This window comes from Pediculus humanus, genomic scaffold (genome assembly GCF_000006295.1).
Source record: "Pediculus humanus corporis 1103172108213 genomic scaffold, whole genome shotgun sequence".
In the NCBI taxonomy this organism is placed as follows: Eukaryota; Metazoa; Arthropoda; class Insecta; order Psocodea; family Pediculidae; genus Pediculus; species Pediculus humanus.
Window position 1 is genome coordinate 199,416 of NW_002987783.1, and position 18,610 is coordinate 218,025.

Sequence of the window (18,610 nt, forward strand, 5' to 3'; positions counted from 1 at the left end):
AAAATTTATTTTCCCACTCGATAATGGGAGATCGTTAATCAATCATTAACGGTTTTCCATTTTTCCCTTGAATTTATATCCAAAGGGATAAAATGGCAATTCCCGTGGGGGGGGGGGGTGGAAGGAGTAGAGAAGAGACAAAAAAAAAATTTTAAATTAAACCATCTGATTACTTGTCGTTTGGTTGTTGTTGTTGTTCGAGAGTGCGCACGCGCGTGAGTGCAAATTCGTACAAACAGGTAGTTTGTTATTATTCTCTCCCTTCTCCCACCCAAAAAAAAAAAAAAATTTTTTCGTAATTATTATTTAACGGCCGTTTCGTCTCTTCCTCCTCCTTCCCCTTCTTCTCCCCCTCCTCCCTCTTTTCCAGAAAACATCGACAACATGTTTCGAAAACGAGTCAATAATAAATTATTATTATTTAGTGAAACTAAACAATGCAAACGTGCGTTTTATAAAAAATGTTTTCTTTTTAAAAAAAAAAAAAAAAAAAATTTTAAATCAACGTAAGTTTTTTTTTTTTTTATTGTTGGCAACATTTTATTTGTTTTTTCTAGTCAAATTTTATAGTTTCAAATAATTTTTTTCTTGAAATTTAAAGCTCCTTATACGTCAACGTTACAAAATAATAATAATAATAATAATAATAATAATAATAAAATTATAACTTTGAATAATTAGTTTTAAAAAAATTTTTTTATTTTTTTATTTTTTAAAATTTAATTATAGCGAAATAATAGCGCTATAAAATTTAAATTTTTGTAAATTATCGTTTCTGTCGTAAGTTTAATTAATTATGAGGAAGGGGAAGAAAAAGAAAAAAAAGTCTATAATTTTTATTTTTAGACATTCGCATTATTATTATTATTATTCTACTTGAAAATTTAATTGTGACGAAAAACCGCGAAAATGAGCGGAAGTGAAATGTCAAGAACGCGAATTTATTTATTTATACGTATATATATATATTTTATTTTTACTTTTGACTTTTTATTTAAAAAAAAAAATTAATACGCAACGTTTAAAATTAAATAAAAAAAAACGACGCGTTTTTGTGTGATGCGTTGATGACGTCATTATTTAAAAAAAAAAAACATTTTCATTGTGCATAATAATCCGTGATATAATTTTTTTTTTTTTTTAGTTTTCTAACAAACGAAATCAATTATTGGAAAATTTTTTTATTATTATTTAAATTATTGATCACGTGGTCAAACAAAATTTAATTTTTTCATATCTTTTTGTCATTTGCATTAATTTACACGGAAATTTTTTTTTTTTTTAAACCGAATAATAATAATAATAATAATAATAATAATAAACGGGAAAAAAAATTACCGATATTATAAGGAATGTGGTTTGTTGTTGTTGTTGTTGTTTTCTTCCTTAAATTTTACGATATTTTCATACAAACACAGACAAAAAAAATAATTTTTTTTTATACCTTGAAATTTGACATTTTCGATTTGAAAAAATTTCCGATTCCGGTCAGGTTTTTTTTTTTTTTATATAAAAATTTTTTACATATAAAAAAAAGTGCCCTGAACTTTTGAAAGTATAAAAAAGAAGAAGAAAAACGAGAGAGAGAGAAAGAGAGAATGCATGAGTGTGTGTGTGTGTGACCGAGAGAAAAGGTTTTTAGGAAAAATAAATTTTTTTAAAATCTATTAAAATATAAATGGATTAATTTAAAAGCGATTAATTTGATAATAATTCCGGAATGGAAAATTCCAGAATTATTTTATATAAATAAATAACTTCCCGGATATAAAAACATTTTAAATTTTCAACCGAAAAATTAAATATATTTTTTTTTCATTACTTTGAACTTGAAAGAAAAAAAAAACCGTCTTCGACGGTCACTTTTTTTTTTATAACCTGTATTTAGTGACGTCACAACATAACAGGTTTTTTAATTTTTATATTTTTCGGTCGTTTCCATGCGTTTGTCGATAAATTTTTTTTTGTTAGCAGGTAACACGACGGGGACCGTGAAATTTCAATAAAATTAATTCGATAAGTTAAAAAAAAAAAAAGGAAAAACCTTGTTACACCAATTCCCAAGGAATAATAATAATAATAAATTCTGGAATGAATACATTTAAATTTTAAACCATTCCCAAATTTCAACTGTTAAATAATAATAATAATAATGATATTGGTTTAAATAATGTTTTAATAAAAGAAAATCATCATCGATTTCGATCGTTTAAACAAAAAAATTGGCAGGAAAAAAAAAAGAGATCCTAGGGTTGACTCCATCTGCACATCCTTACAAAAAAGGGGGGAAGGCGAGAGGGAGGTTCGAAAAAAAAAAAGTAATTTAACGTTTTGGAAAAAAAAAAAAAACTTTTCTTCCAGTTTTTTTTTTTTTTTCAATTTAACTTAAATGATGAGTGAAAACTTTTTTTCCCAAAGATTTTTCTTATGCAGGACGATGGGAAAAGTTTCTTTTTTTTAAGGAAGAAAGGGAGGAAACCTCATAAGATAAAAAAAAAAAATTAAAGCTCTGCTTAAAGTTCCACAAAAAAAAAAAAAAAACTTTTAAAAAAATGATTAGGGTCATCCATGACGTGAATTAAAATCATTCTACTTATCATCATCATCATCATCATCGTTACTTTCAGTCATTCATTCGTTATTTAAATCAATCAATTTTTTAAATTATATTAAAAATCATTTTTTTTTTTAGTAAATCAAATTAAATTTAAAAAAAAAACGAATTACAATTTAATTTAATTTAATTTCAATTTAAAATCAAATCAAAGAAAAAAAAATCGACATTTAATTTATTTAATAATAAATTTTAACTCAATTTTTTTTTTTTTTGCTTAATGAAATTTTTAATTTTTTTTTTTTTTATTGTTGAGGGAGCAGAGGGTGAATCGGGGGAGGGGAGGGAAAGAGGGAAAAAGGTGAGATCGAAAAACCCCATGAGAAAACCATTTAAGCCTGATTAAATCGGAAAATTATTATTATTATTTATTTATTTTTTTTTTGTTTTAAGTAAAATAACCGTAAACGAATTTAAAATGATTGTTTGTTTCTTTGTTTGTTTGTTTGTTTTTAGATGGTAAATTAAATTTAACCGATGAATTTTTTTTTTTTTTTGAAAGAGGCGAGAGGAGGAGGAGAAAAAGATTGAGAAGTCTTTTCCAGATAAGTTTTGGATAAATTTTTTAAAAGATACAAAAAAATACTTAAAGGATTTGATGTACGGATAAACCTTTTTCTCTCTCTTTCCAACCCCCTTCCCCAAAATAATCCCGACTATAATAAATAAAAACAAAAAAGGTATGGGGGTTAAAAGTTCAAGGTTTAGACGAACCGAACGAACCTTAAAAACCTTTGAAATATTTTCTAAACGGCCATTTTTTTTTTTTTTTTCAAATTGAAATTTGCCCACTCGCATAACAATAATAATAATGATTTTTTTTGGCTTGAAATCCTGAAAACTTTTTTTTTCCTTTTTTACCTTTTTTCCTTTATTTTTTTTTTTTTTTTACGTTCGTTGACCTAATTTTAACTTTTTGTCTCAGGCATAAATTAAACCCTTTTTAAACCTTTTTATTATTATTATTATTTTTTTATTCTTATATTCTTTTCGTAATGAATTTTTTTTTTTTGTAAGAGGTAGAGGAGGAGTAGGAGGAGGAGGAAGGGAAGAATATATGAATAAAAACGTTGTAGTTTAGTTATTCGCAAGGTAATTACACGTAAAAATGTAGTAGTAATTTTAATTACAATTTATTTAACGAATTTAATATTTAAAAAAAAACTTAATTAAAATTTTTGTTAGTTTTATTATTATTATTATTAATTTCAATTGTTAAAAGTTTTTTTTTTTTTTAAATCTTTTCATTACGTTCATTTATTTCCCTATCTCTCTCTCTCTCTCTCTCTCTCTCTCTCTCTCTCTCTCTCTCTCTCTCTCTCTCTGTCTCTTTTCGTTCTTTTCCTCGAACTTTTTTTTACATTTAAAAAAAAAATCATTAATTTTCCTTGTTGGCACTCTTTAATTTTCACTAATAACTTTTTCTTTTTTTTCTTCATGTTAAAGATTTTGAAAAGGTTTCGGTTCCTTTTTTTTATATATGTTAAACATACAAAAATTACGTTGGTTGTGATAAAGAAAATTCATAAGAAGGAAAAGGTACAAAAAAATAAAATAAAAAAAATGAATGAATGATTCTTAAAAAAAATGTTCGTTTGCTTTTTTTTTAGAATGTAAATAGAGACAGAGGGGGGAAGGGAGGAGGAGAAAGAGAGAGAGAAATAAAACGTAAGAAAAACAAACAGAAAGAAAAAGTGAGAAAGAGGTTGACAAAGAGAAAGAGAAAAAAAAATCAAAGGAAACAATTTTCTGAAACAAATATTATTATTATTATTTTTTCATATGCCGGAGCCTCCTACATTAAAAAAACGTTAAAGGAGGCATCGATCATGCAAAAAAAAAATTTTCAATAACACTGATTTAAAAATCAAAAAACTTATTTTTTTCGTTTCTTTTTTTCCTTTTCCTTTTTTTGTTGCCAATTTTATTTTCAATTCCTTTTCCATTTTTTTTTTTGTTTTTTTTGTATTTCAAACAATATTTAAAACAAAAAGAATAAAATTTCTTTTTTTTTTTTATAAATTTTAATGAGAATAAAATTAAAAAAAAAATTCTTTTATAAAAAGGTTTTGAGATTTAATCGCTTCAAGCAACGAATAGGTAAGGTAAGTTAAAGTAACGAGTTCATTCTTTCTCATTTAACTAAAAGAAAAAAAAAAGGTTTCGACTCTCTCTCTCTCTCTCTCTCTCTCTCTCTCTTTTATTACAACTTATTCGTTGTTTTGTATACTTTCTATTAAAAAAAAAAAAAGGTTCTTAAGGTTTTACCCAAAGGTTTTGACTCATACGTACATTCATCCTTGCCATACTTTTTGTTAATTTTCATCAGACCGAAACCCAAACGTGTTTATGATGTTTAAACATCCATAATAATAATAATAATAAAAAACAACAACAACAACATGGACGATAAAATTTTAGTCTTGTCGTTTTTAAATATTTTTCTTGTTTTTCCCAGCCCCCCCTCTATAATATATAAATAAAAAAAAACCTTTTCCTTCTCATATTTCCAAATTTTCAAATTCAACACAATTAAACGCATATTCTCTCTCTCTCTCTCTTTCTCTTTCTCTCTTTTATATAAATCCTTTATTAAATTTTGTCAAAAGTATATATATATGTACGAAATCCTTTTGGGATTTAAAAGCTTTGTCTGTTTTGCTGTTAAAGTCATTTAAATGTTAATATAACCTCTTAACAATAGATAAACCGGGTTCATGTTATCTACGTTGAGTTTATTAACCTCATCTACGCACACACGCAACCTTAAATTTATTTATTTTTATTTGTTTTTACATATATATGATCGATTAATTATTAATTTATTAATTTTTTTTCTCCTCATCCGTATCGAAAAACGAATAATAATAATAATAATGATAAAAAATGTATGATAATTGAAAAAAGAAAAGGAATGAATTTCGGGATTAGTGGAATTGGCGGCGACGGTGGCGACGTCAGCGGCAGCGGGGTAAAATCGATAAAAAAAATATAAAAAATTAGAAACTAACGAGAGATTATCTTACCGGAAACAAATTAAACGTAATAAATAATGACAATACAAAAGGATGAAGAAAAAGAGGCTTAAAGCCTTAAGGAAAAGTTGATTGGTAAAGATAAAAAAAAAGGAAAAAAGGAAAGAGAGAGAGAGAGAAAGGAAAAGGAGGATTTTTTTTATAAAAAAGAATCCATTTCTCTTAAATTCAAACGTGTAATTTTTTTACATTACTCATAATTTCAAAAAAAAAAACCCACCGCCATATTTAATTATTTTTTTTGCGACATTTCAATTTGTTTTTATTTAATTTTTTTTTTTTTTAAAGTTTGTTAAGGTCGTTTAAATTTAAAAGAAAAAAAATCAAATCTGACACGCTCACGTACCCACTTTTTTTTTTTTTAATGTCGTTATAACCTCTTTAAGTGTCAAAATACTTTTACTTGTCTGACAGTTTGTCTCTTTCTCTCTCTCTCTCACTCTCTATTTCTCTTGATTAAAATTATTTATTCTATCGGGTTAGTAAGTCAAGGATTATGCGTGAGGTAAAAAAAAAAAAAAAACAAACACAAACGTAAATTCAAAAGCAAACAAACAAAAAAAAAAGAAAAATTTACCAACGGATATTATTATTATTATTATTATTATTATTATTATTATTATTATTATTATTATTATGAAAAATGATCGAAAGAAAATTACGAGATGAAAAAATATAAATAACGCACGCGTTTAATTTCGTAAGATTTTAGTTTCTAAACTTTTTTTTTCGCGAGAAATTAAACAAAAAAAAGGTGGGGAAGAGCACGACGATACGTTCAAAAGATCTTTCTAGAAATTATCTTCGAAAATGTTTCGTAACTTTAAAAAAAAAAAATAATTAATTTATCAAACAAATTATTTTAATTACAATGAATTATTATTATTATTTAATTAAAGTCGATTCGAAACAAACCTTTCAAACAAACAAACAAACAAACAAAAACATTTATTTATCGTTACGCGGCAATAATAATAATAATTTTCCTGAATGATAAAAAATTCTTTTAAAATAAAAAAAAACCCGCGAAAAATTTATAAATTCAAAACAGGTTAAAACCGCGAATTACAATAATAATAATAATAATAATTTTTCAAAAAGGGTTTTTACAACGACTCGTAACAACAACTACAAACAAGACATAAAATTTAATTTTTTTTTGTTTTTTTTTTTTTAGGTCAAAAAAAAAAAATTATCGTCTGCTATAATGGTGGAAGAAGGCAACATGACGTACGCAGATTTTTTAACAAAGGAAGTAGTTAATGGTTACAACGTTTTATTCAAATACGCAGGTTGTTATTATTATTATTATTACCATCGTTTTAAACCATTTGTTTTAAACTGAATACATTGTAATTATTATTATTATTATTAACGGATTTTCAGATCCGCGAGTGGAAAATTTATTACTAATGAAAAATCCGTTTCCGATAGCTGGAATATGTGCGGCTTACGTTTATTTTGTACTTCATTTAGGCCCAAAATTTATGACGAATAGAAAACCGTATAATTTAAAAAATATTATTATTATTTATAATGCGGCGCAATCAATTTTTAGCGCCGTCATGTTTTACGAGGTGAATTATTATTATTATTATTTTATCTGCTTTTTTTTTCTTTCCTTAATATATATAAAAATTTTTTAAAATTTCCAGGCTGTGTCACATTGGTATAATAATTACGGATTCCTGGAATGCATTCCGGTTAATTTTAACTTATTGAATCCCATCGCGGAAAAGGTAAAAAAAAAAAAAAAAATTTTCCTTCGTTTTCCTTTGTTTTCTTTTGTCACATTTGTCACTTTTTTCCTTTTTGTTTTTTTTTAGGAAATAAGATTGTGTCACCTTTATTTCCTTTCGAAAATAACAGAACTTTTAGATACCGTAAGTTAAAAATTTTACGATTTATTATTATTATTACTATTATTTATGCGTACAGAAAATAAAATTTTTTTTAAATAGATATTTTTCGTATTGAAAAAAAAAGATAGACACGTGAGTCTATTACACGTTTTCCATCACGCCGCGATGCCATTTTCTGTTTGGTTCGGTGTTAAATTTCATCCAGGTAATTTTTTTTTTATACAAACTTACGTGAAAGATAAAATTTTTAATTTTTTTTTTATTTTGTAAAGGTGGTAATTTGGCATTTTTCGGAATACCAAATTTATTCGTACACATTTGGATGTATTTTTATTACATGATGGCAGCCATGGGTCCACAATATCAAAAATATATTTGGTGGAAACGTCACATCACTCAAATGCAATTGGTATGTCGCCATTTTTTTTTTCGTGGTTGTGGAGAACCTAACCCCGTCCGGAAACAATAATTTTTGTTCATTTTTAGGCGCAATTTGCTATCGTCATGATTTACGTATTGATAATATCGGGAAAGTGCACGCAAAATTGGCATTTGGTATCATGGATATTAGTTTTAGACGTTGCTTTCGTCATATTATTTGTAGATTTTTATCGTAAAGCTTACAGAGAGAAAAAAGATAAAAAAACAAAAGGTTAGGTATAATACAAAACAAACAATCAAACAAACAAACCAATCACAATTATATAAACCAAAAGTTTAAAATTTTTATCTTTATTTTAGATGTTAATGACGTCACAGTAGAAAAAACGTCTAAAAATTGGAATTCTAATAATGTTATGGAAGATTCAAAGTGTAATTATAACCTAACAAAGAAAGATTTGTAGTGTAAAAAGAATTCATTCGTTCATACAAAGGTGATTTAATACGCGGTTTTTTTAAATTAAACGAATTTTTTTTTATTCGTAATCACAAAAAAGCGCCGGCGTTAACGTTCACATAGTGTTGCGGTCAAAAACGGTAACGCGGACTTTACGATCAACCAATCAAAAATGAGATAAATTTTTAAAAAAGTTTTTTAAACGAATTATGAGCTACGTGGCTTATATTAAACTTACGTGAAGTAAGTTTTTTTTAAAGTTTTTTTTTTTTTAATCAAAATCGTAAAAATGATTCGAATTCATTTTTTAAACGCTTTATTAACGTTTTGTGTTGTTTGAAAAAACAAAATGGCGAAAGTTTGTTGAGTATATCGACGCGCGCGTTCAGATAAAAACAAAACAGACAAAATAATTTTAATTATATATTTGAATGTAATATTATCAGACGTGTAATTAGTTGTATTAAAAATTATTTAAAAGAGAGGAGTGAAAAAAAATTTTTTTTTTAAGTAAAATAAAAAAAATGGTTTTAGGCGACGATGTTCACCTTTTCGCCATTAGTCTAGACGGCCATTTTTATTACCTTCGTTTATTTTTATTATTATTGTGGGGGAAGTGGAGGGGTAGGGGAAAGGGGGGGGAGGTTGGTAAATCCATAACTGATGAGGAAATGTAAATTTTTTTTTTTTCCCCTTACACAAATCACAGGACTTGTCGGCATCGTTTACATTTACACACGCACACCGACCAGAGTAGAGTAAATTTTTAAAATCGGTAAATTTTTCCCAAACAAACAAACAAATTTTAACAAAAGAATTTTCGATAACGCCTAAAGAATAAAATCTAAAACATAAATAAATAAAAATAAAAATTTCAAAATAATGTCTTTTATTACTTTTACCCGGAAGCTCTCTCTTAAAAACGAATCAGACTTTCCGTTATGACGTAATTTCTACGCCATATTGAAATATTTTCATAATTCAACAATATACATATTGTTTTTTTTTTTTCACGTTTGTCGTTTATCCGTTCGTCGAAAGGAGTTTGTCGATTGTTTTAATATAAATTTAACAAAGTCGTCGTTAAAATCTTTTTTTTTTTTTGGGGGGAAGCAATAATTTCAAAATCCAAATCAAATAAAAATTTAAATTTAAATGGTGACAAAATTAAAAAAAAGGAATCCATTTAAAATCTATTATTTTCGTTACGATCATCATCATCATTATTATTATTATTTAAAATTTATATATAAAACTTACGACGGACAAATTTAAATAAGATTTAAAATTTTATTATCAGTTAATCACATTTTCATTTTAACTTTTGATTGTGAAGTTTTTTGGGAAAACCCTCCCCACCCCCATCCCACCCGCCTCCATTTTATTATTTTAAGTAAAAGTAAAAAAAAAAAAACCTTTTTTGATTACTTAATTTAAAATATTTCAAACCGCAATTATCCTTTTTCCTTGATTATAAATATATATTATAATCATCTGTTGTATTCTAAATTTGTGGTTGAAAACAATTTTATTACATACAACGTAATAATTTTAAATAAAAAAATTTTTCCTTTTTTTTTGTGTTTGTTTGCCGTTTGTGTCGATGACAGGAAAGAGATGCTGGCTCTTTTATAATTTCTCATACAGTTTCATTGTTGTTGTTGTTGTTGTCGCTTTTTGTTTTTGCCATTGTTGTTGTTGTTTGAAATTTATTAAGGGGGGGGGGTGTTAAAAGTAATTTACAAAAATTTTTTTTTACGTACGTACTCGCGTTATCGATATTATGACTTATTTTTTTTTTTACCATCGAAAAACTTTATTAAAAACGATTATTTTAACCTATTGACCTTTAAATCGAAGCGTTATTTCACGCGTGGGAAAATGTTTTTTGTTTTATTACGATTTCGGTTTTGAAATTATTATTAAAAAAATTATTTATTTATTTGAAAAATTGATAGAAAGGTTGTTAAGAAGATTGTTAGTTTTATCATTAAAAAAAAAAAAAGCAGAAGACGTTTAAACCTCAAAAAAAAACCGGTTGAAAAATAATTTTTTATGATGAGAAAAAAAAATGTTGAGTTTAAGATTGATGAGAAACATTCGATATTTTTTTTTTTAATCCATAATAAAAAAAAAAAAAAAATGAAAATAATATTATTACAATGATGATGATGAAAATAACGTATTAAAAAAAAAAAAAGCAGTAGACATTTTTTTTTTACGTGTCTGACCTTTTAAAAAAAAGAAAAGACTTAAAAAAAAAATAAATAAATAAATTGAAAAAAAGAAAATTTGATTCTTTTTTTTTTCTTTTTTTTTACTTTTCTTTTATTTCGTTTTGTTTGTTTGTTTGTTTGTTTGTTTTTTTTTTGTTTCATTTTATTTCTATATTCTTCTTCTTGTCTGTCTTTTTTTTTTTTTTACTTCTTTTTTTTAAATAAAACTTAAGTAAAATGGTATAATAAAAACTATCAATTTTATTTTTTTAAAAACTAATGTAATTTTCAGCTTTCCTTTTTTTCCCTACTTTTTGGATAAAAGTTTTCACAGATCGTTCCATCAAGTAAAAATCCATCCTTTTCATCGAAAAATTTTCCCTTTTTCCCAAAAATTTTCTATTTAAAGTAATGTAAGTTAATATAAGAATGTGGAAAACGTGTATATAAATATATATTTTTTTTATTATCAATCGCTGCGGTTTGTCCTTTTATTTTTTCCTATAAAATTTTATTTTTCATCATAAAAAAAAAAAAAAAATTATTTAATTGTTAGTAACCCGCTGAGAACGAAATAAAAAATAACGCAAAAAAAGAGAAAGAGAAAAAGAGAGAGAGAGAGAGAGAGAGAGAGAAAGGGTAAAAGAATGAGTTAAAATAAAGTAAAAATTAAATATTTAAACCATAATGGAACAATAAAATTTCTTTTTTTTATATACATTTATATAATTAAAAAAGGTAAAAAAAAAAACAAAAAAACTCATTTGAAATTACTGACGGTAAATATTAAATAACCACGTAATATTCAAAAAAAAAATCCAATCAAACGAAAAAAGAAAAAAACGTTGGTAAATTGATTATTTATTTATTTATTTTTTTCGAAATTTTTATTTTTAAACTAATTATGTTAACAACGACAGTGGTGGCGGTGGTGATGAAGGTGGTGGTGGTGATGGTGGGGTTGGTGACTGAGAATACAGCATCAAAATAATTAATAATAATTCTTTTTTTTAAAATAATAATATTTATAAACGGTTTTTTTTATTTCTTTACTGGTTTCGATGGGAATTTCTTTTTTTTTGACGTCACCGATTAAAAATAAAATTTTCTTAATTTTTTTTAACAGTCAGCAGTTTTTGTTTTTTATGATAAAATGAACAAACAAAAAAAGAAAAAGTAAAAGCGTCCAAATAAAATTTTAAAAATTTATTATTGAAAGTTTTTCATTTACAAAAGAAAAAAAAAATATTTCCAATATTAATTTACAGTTTGTCTACTTAATTTCAAGAGTTTTTTTTTTTTTTTTTTTTTTTTTTTTTAAAAAAAAGAAGCAGACGAAAAATGTAATTAAAAAAAGGCCAAAGAGAGGGAAAACAAAAAAAAAAATTTATTTAGAAATCTAACAAAGTAACATTTAATTACGTAAACCTAATTATAAAATTCAATTTTGAAAAAGGGGGAAAAAGAAAGACGTAAAAAAAAAGAAAATTTTTTTCGTTTTCAAAATTCGGTATCCGGTAAATGTTACCAATCGCAAGAAAAAAAATTTCCTTCCACGAAAACGTTTTCATAATAAAAAAAAAAAAAACTAAACAAATTAACAAAAATTTTAAATGAGACGCACAAAAAAAAAGGAAGTGGAAAGAAAAAAACAAAAGGTTAAAACCGGAAATGAAAAATATTTAAAAGGAAACGAAAAAATATTTATGATAACTGATAAAAGTTCAATTCCCTTAAATTTTTCCCATTTAAAATTCGCAAAAAAAAATCCTAAATTTTTTTTATATAGATTTTATAATTCCTTTTTATTTTTCTCTCTTTTATTATTATTATTATCATTATCAGTATTATTAAAGGTTTATAAATACTAAAAAAGGGAGAAATTAAATTTAAAAAGAAAAAAAAATTGAAAATGTTATTAAGGGATGAAGGGCATAAAAGTAAAATGAGAGAGTATTAAAACAAAGAAATAAGAATTTATACATCAAAGTTAATGATCTGATTTTATATAGTTTTATAAAATACAAAGAAATTTAAATTAGTCTGGTAGACGTGGCGGTGTAAAAGGTTTTTTTTTTTTCTTTCCTTCATTTCTTTATTCTAGAAAATTCTTTTCCTTAACAATAAACAAAATGATGTTGTTGTTGTTGTTGTTGCTCTTGTTTTAAATATTTAAAATATTTTCTTGTATAAAAAAAACTTATTTTAAATTTACATCAGGTCATTAAATTTACATTATTAATGTCGATCCTCCGTATAATATAAATAATGGCGTTGACGATGATAATAATGATAATGATGATAACGATAATAATAACCTTAATAACAAAACAGAAAAAAAGAAAAATAGGGGAAAACAAAAATATATAAATTATTTAAGGAGTGCATTACAAGTTGCCTAACTTTTTTTTTCTCCGCCCGTCCTATTCTCAAACGTGAGTATATAAAATATTTATAAATATTAACAATAGCAAAAAAATTATAGCAAATGTCTTTATTGAAAAAAAAACTTTTAATCAAATTAATCGTAAACTTTATTTAATTTAAAGGAAAAAGAAAAGAAAAAAGAAAAAACGTTAAACTCAAACGTAAAAAAAAATTTTTTTTTTTTCCTTTTAAATTCTTCTTAACGAAATTTTCTACTGACACAACAAAAAAAAAAAGAAATTTGATAAAAGAATTGTCGAACGTGAAGGAAAACAAATAATAATAATAATAATGATGATGAAAAAGAAAGTTTTCTAACGAAATTCTATTTAGAAAAAAAAAGGAATACCGATTTGAAAATTTTTTTTTTTTTTATTTTGTTCGATTAATTATTAACAGTTTTTTTTTTTTATGTTTCGTCATGATGATAATTTAATTCCTTTGTCAACAGCAAATAATTCAAAATCAATTTACAAAAAAGAAAATAATAATAATAAAACGAAATAGAAAAAATTAGGAAGAAAATCAAACCGGATGTTTAAATCAATATTTTTTTTGGGGGGTAGGTCAACTTCCGCAATTTAAAAAAAAATTTGCCATAAATTTTCAATCATGCGAATTTTCAAGTAATTTTATTTAAAAAAAAAAAAAAAAGGAAAATCTTTTCGAACTATCTAGAATAAAAATCCGATTTTCTTTTTTTTTTTCTTTAATTTGTTTTAATGTAGTCAAAAGAAATTTTTTTTTCTGCTAGAATCTATCGGAAAACGATTTTCTCCGAGTTTTTCCTTTTTTTTTTTTAATAAAAATTTTTTTTCGCACGATTATTCTTTTTTAATTTTTCACTTTCATCATCATTTATCTATCTAATAAAAATATATTTAAATAATAATAATAATAATAATAATAATAATAATAATAATAATAATAATAATAATAATATATTAATATTTAATTTTAATTATTAAATTTTTTATTCGACGTTATGGAACGAGATGACGTAGTTGCGTAATTAGTAATTGGCGACACATGGCTACAATTTTTATTATTATTTTCATCCGACAATTAAATTCAAAAAAATTTTTTTAAAAAAACGTAGTTAAAAAAACGTAGTTAAAAAAAACTAAAATAATAATAATAATGATAATGATAAATAAAAAACTAATTACGATCTCTTAATTTCCCCCCCCTTTTTTTTTTAATTAAACAGGTAAAACGATCTTTTTTTTTTACCATTTTGACTGTTATTTTAAAAAATATATATAAAGAAAAGAACAAAAGAAAATTTTGACCAATGAAAAAAATTTAAAAAAAAATAAAACTTTTTTTTGATTGGTCGAATAAAAATACTTTCACGTCATTGGTTAATATTATTAATTACGTAAATTTACATCATTGTAAACTGTTACACGTTAAATTTTTTTCTTTTAAACACGTGCAATTAACGTGTTGATTAAACGATCACGTTACGAACGAACGAAATAATCAGTTGGAAAAAAGGAAAAAAGAAGAAGAAAAATTAAAAAAATGTCTGACAAGAATGAAAAATGATTTTTAACGATTTTTTCATTCTTTTTGTAAAAAAAAAAAAAATCTTTTAGATTACAAATTTTGACATGATTTTTTTTTTTTTGTTATGATTCGACATCGGAAATGTTGTAAATTCCCATTCGCCCATTTAATCTCACTTTGTCATTGAGTATGAATAAATCTTTTTTATTATTCGATCGAATGATTTTTTCTAAAAGAACAAAAAAAAATTTTCTTTTGTGATGATTTAAGTAAAAAGTATTCGTTACGTCATTTTTTAAAATAAATTTTTTTTTCTTTCGTAATATTAATTTTTTTTTTTTTTTGACATAAAATGGGGGAAAATGATTACATTATTAAAAATATATTTAAATAGATAGAAAAAGAAAGAAAAATAATTATTAAATGACAAAATCATCCCTATACTAAAACGAAATCGGAAAAACAGAAAAAAGTTTTACCACTTGTTTCGAGTTTAAAAAAAAAAAAAACATTTCAATGGAATTAAATTGAAATTAAAAAAGAAAAAGAAAAAAAATTAACTGGAGAAAAAAAAAGGCTGGAAAATGGGGAAAAAAAAGGGTTGAAATATATGGAAGCCAAAGTAAATTTTTTCATTAATTTATAAAATGTGATTTCTAACATGAAAAAAAAAAACTTCCTGTTATTTCCTTTTTTTTTTTTTTTTCATTCAAAATACAAAAAAAAAAAAAATAGAGAGAGAGAGAAAAAGTTCATTTTGCGTAAAATTTACATTTTATTATTGATTTGTATTTTTTTTTTTCCAATATAAAAAATCACATTAACTTTAATTTTTATATTATTCGAAAAAAAATTCTATATTATCAATAATAAAAAATTAATTACTTTCGTTACCTTTTTTTTCTCATTCTTCCTGAACCCCCCCCCCATTAAAAAAAAAAAAACAAAAATTTATATTTAATATCAAAAATTACATTTTATTTAAAAAAAAATAAAAATAAAACCTCACAAGTAAACAAGTCAAAAAAAATTTTTATTTTATTTAAATAATATGAATTTTTTTTGTCTTCCTAAAAACCTTTTGATAAATAAAAAAAAAATTTTAATAATACTCATAAATAATATTTACAAAAAAATAACCGAAATAAAAAAAAATGACGTAGAACTAGAATAAAAAAAAATATATATATAAATAATTCATGCGAGATATAAATAAAAAAATAAAATATAGCAATGAAAAAGTAACTTTATTTATTTATAGCCCGTTAATTTATTGCTTTTTAAATAAATATTATTAAAAACATTTTTTTTTATTACGTAATTATTTATTACTATTAGTTTTATCATATTTCCCATGAATGGTAATTAAATTATTCATCGCTATTAAGTACTCGACTTTTAAATAATTGTTAAAATCAGCGTATAATTTCATTGACGTCTTTGCCTTACGGTTACCGTGCTGAGGGTTACAGGTTCGAATCCGAATACAAGACGAAATTTTTTTTTTTTATTATTATAATTGTAAATTTAAATTTTTATAAGAAAAAAAAATTAAAACAAAACAAACAAAAAAAAAGTAATTTAATACGATTTACATAAATTTTCCCCCTTAAATAAAATAATCAAAAATATTTTTTATTTAAAAATAAAATTTTATTACGTAATAAAAAATAAAATAAAATAAAAAAAAAAATATTGGCAATAAAATATTATTGTTATGCATTAAAAGAAAGAAAAAAATTTATGTTCCGCCCAGGATCGAACTGAGGACCTTCCGCGTGTTAGGCGGATGTGATAACCACTACACCACGGAAACCCGTATTATTATTTGATAATTATTTCACGGCATTTGTGATTAATTACGTTTTTATTAAAAAAAAAAAAAAAATTTAATTTAATTTAAATAAATAATTACTTGAAAAGTCTGTGCTTTAAAAAGATTTTTTTTTGTGTTTTATTACTTTTAATAAAAAAAGAAAAGTTTTATTTAAAAATTTATCATCGCAAACATTTCAACAAGTGTGCCCATAGTCCTCCTTTAAAATATATAAATTTCAATAAAATGGGCGCGCACGTATGCACACAAATACGTTTACAAATAATTCGAAACGGGTTTTTAATTTTGTTAATAGGATCTCGAAATTTTTCTCATTAAAAATAATCAATAATAATAATGATTTCCTTAGAAAAAATTTTTGTACTTTAATTTACACAGGCCCTTTTGTTAAATCGGTTTGAAAATTATCAAACGGTCAGTTCTATTATTATTATTATTCCTGCACATATCAAAGTTTCTGCGGTCTCACAAATTACCATCACCACATTCACGCAAAATAAATAAACAGACAAACAAACAACGATTCAATCCCTAAACGAATAAAAATTATTTGCAGTCTTGTAAATATATATATATATATATATTAATATGACCTCACGAATTTAAAAATCAATAAATTTTTTTTTTTGACGCAGCCATATTTGTTTATTTTTTGCTAGAATTTGCGAAAAATTTCAAAATTTTTGCTCTAAGTTTGCAAAAAAAAAGCAAAACAAAACAAATATCAGGCTTTAAAGGTCATTGGGCAAGGTTTAAAAAACAAGAACACCTGATTATTATTATTATTTTTTTTGCGTTTTTTAAAAACTAGTTTACTCGTATAATCAAGTTTTCGTGGTGTAGTGGTTATCACATCCGCCTAACACGCGGAAGGTCCTCAGTTCGATCCTGGGCGAAAACATAATTTTTTTTTTCTCTCTCTCTTTTATTTATTAAAAATAAAATAAAAACATAAAAAATGAATTTTAAAATTAACCGTAAAATGTTTCATCATCATCATCATCATCATCAAGTAATTATTAAATTAATTTTCTCTTGTTACATTCTTAGAATAAAATGTTTAAAACGTATTTATAAAATTAAATAATTTTTTTTTTTGGTGGGAAAGAGGGTAATAAAAAAATATGTTTGAAATATAAAGTTTGAAAACTATGTAAAACATTTTATACATATATGTATAAAATTACCCCGTAAGCAATTATCGCTAAAATTATTTAACAACCATTTAATAAAATTTTATTTATTTATTTTTTTAAAAATAAGTTTTATGTGTACTCCGGATAATTTTCTATCTGAAAAAATTTCTTCTTCCTTAATATCAAGTTTTTTTTTTTATTCAGGAATTTCGTTTTAATAAAACAAAGAATTTATTTAATAGATATTTTTAAAAAAATTAATAAATAAATAAGTAAACTTTTTTTGGGGGGAAGTAAAGGGAGGGGGAATTATTTAGTTAACAAGAATGATTATGATTTACGTGAGAATGTTAAAAAAATTTCACCTTTCTCTCTCTCTAATTTTTTTTTCTAGAAATTTTTTTTTTTGCTTTTCTAAAACATTAATTAGTCGAATGATTTCAAGAAAAAAAAAAATTGTTTTTAACGTTTAGCAGACGACAATTTGTGTGTACGGTTTGCATTCATCGTAAATAAATAAATGGAAAAAAAATTGCGAAAATTAATTTTTTTTCGCATTTTTTGTTTATTATTTGTACGTATTGTGCACGCAGTCGCACACGCACACGCACTCACACACCCGCACCCGCACACACGCAAGTTTAAAATGCTTTTATGGGATTTCAAAAAAAAAAAAAAAAATGAATTTAAATAAAATTTTTTTTTAATTTTTTAATTTTATTATCTCAACCGAAAGAAAGTTTTTTTTTTTTTTTGTTAAAAAAAGGTTTGTTCATCATCAACCACCAACCTTTCCTCATCCTTTTTTCCTGTTTTCCTTTTTTTGCTCACCTTAATTTCATTAAAAAATTTATCACGTTTAAATCACTCAACAAGTCAAACCTCTTTTCTGTTTTTTCAACCCGACCACATAAACAAAATAAAAAAAAAAAAAAAACCGCGACGTTTTAAAAAAAAGCAAAAGGGGGGGAAAAAAAATAAACGAAATGAAAATAAAAAAATGGCGGAAAAAAAGGTAGGAAATGGAATTCGGGGAAGAGAGGGGGCGAGCGGGAGAAAAGGGTTTAAAAAAAAAAGTGAAAATAAAAAGGAGAGGTTTTCATTTCGTTTTAACAATTTAAATTCGTGATAAG

At 24.1% G+C, this 18,610-nt stretch overlaps 1 protein-coding gene and 2 non-coding genes across 3 annotated transcripts; 2 read left to right on the forward strand and 1 right to left on the reverse strand.

Moving 5' to 3' along the window:
• Nucleotides 1-6,856: 6,856 nt before the first annotated feature.
• Phum_PHUM443900 (elongation of very long chain fatty acids protein, putative) lies at nt 6,857-8,356 on the forward strand (the record flags this gene model as incomplete). The annotated part of the gene is made up of 8 exons (XM_002429581.1): nt 6,857-6,914; nt 7,036-7,226; nt 7,305-7,388; nt 7,476-7,532; nt 7,611-7,716; nt 7,784-7,920; nt 7,998-8,163; nt 8,253-8,356. 8 exons carry the CDS (start codon nt 6,857-6,859, stop codon nt 8,354-8,356), a joined length of 903 nt encoding a protein of 300 aa, XP_002429626.1.
• A 7,892-nt stretch (nt 8,357-16,248) lies between these two features.
• Phum_PHUM443910 lies at nt 16,249-16,320 on the reverse strand. Its single transcript has one exon. It is a non-coding gene; the product is annotated as a tRNA-Val (tRNA).
• An 849-nt stretch (nt 16,321-17,169) lies between these two features.
• Nucleotides 17,170-17,242, forward strand: Phum_PHUM443920. The gene has a single exon. It is a non-coding gene; the product is annotated as a tRNA-Val (tRNA).
• Nucleotides 17,243-18,610: the final 1,368 nt, after the last annotated feature.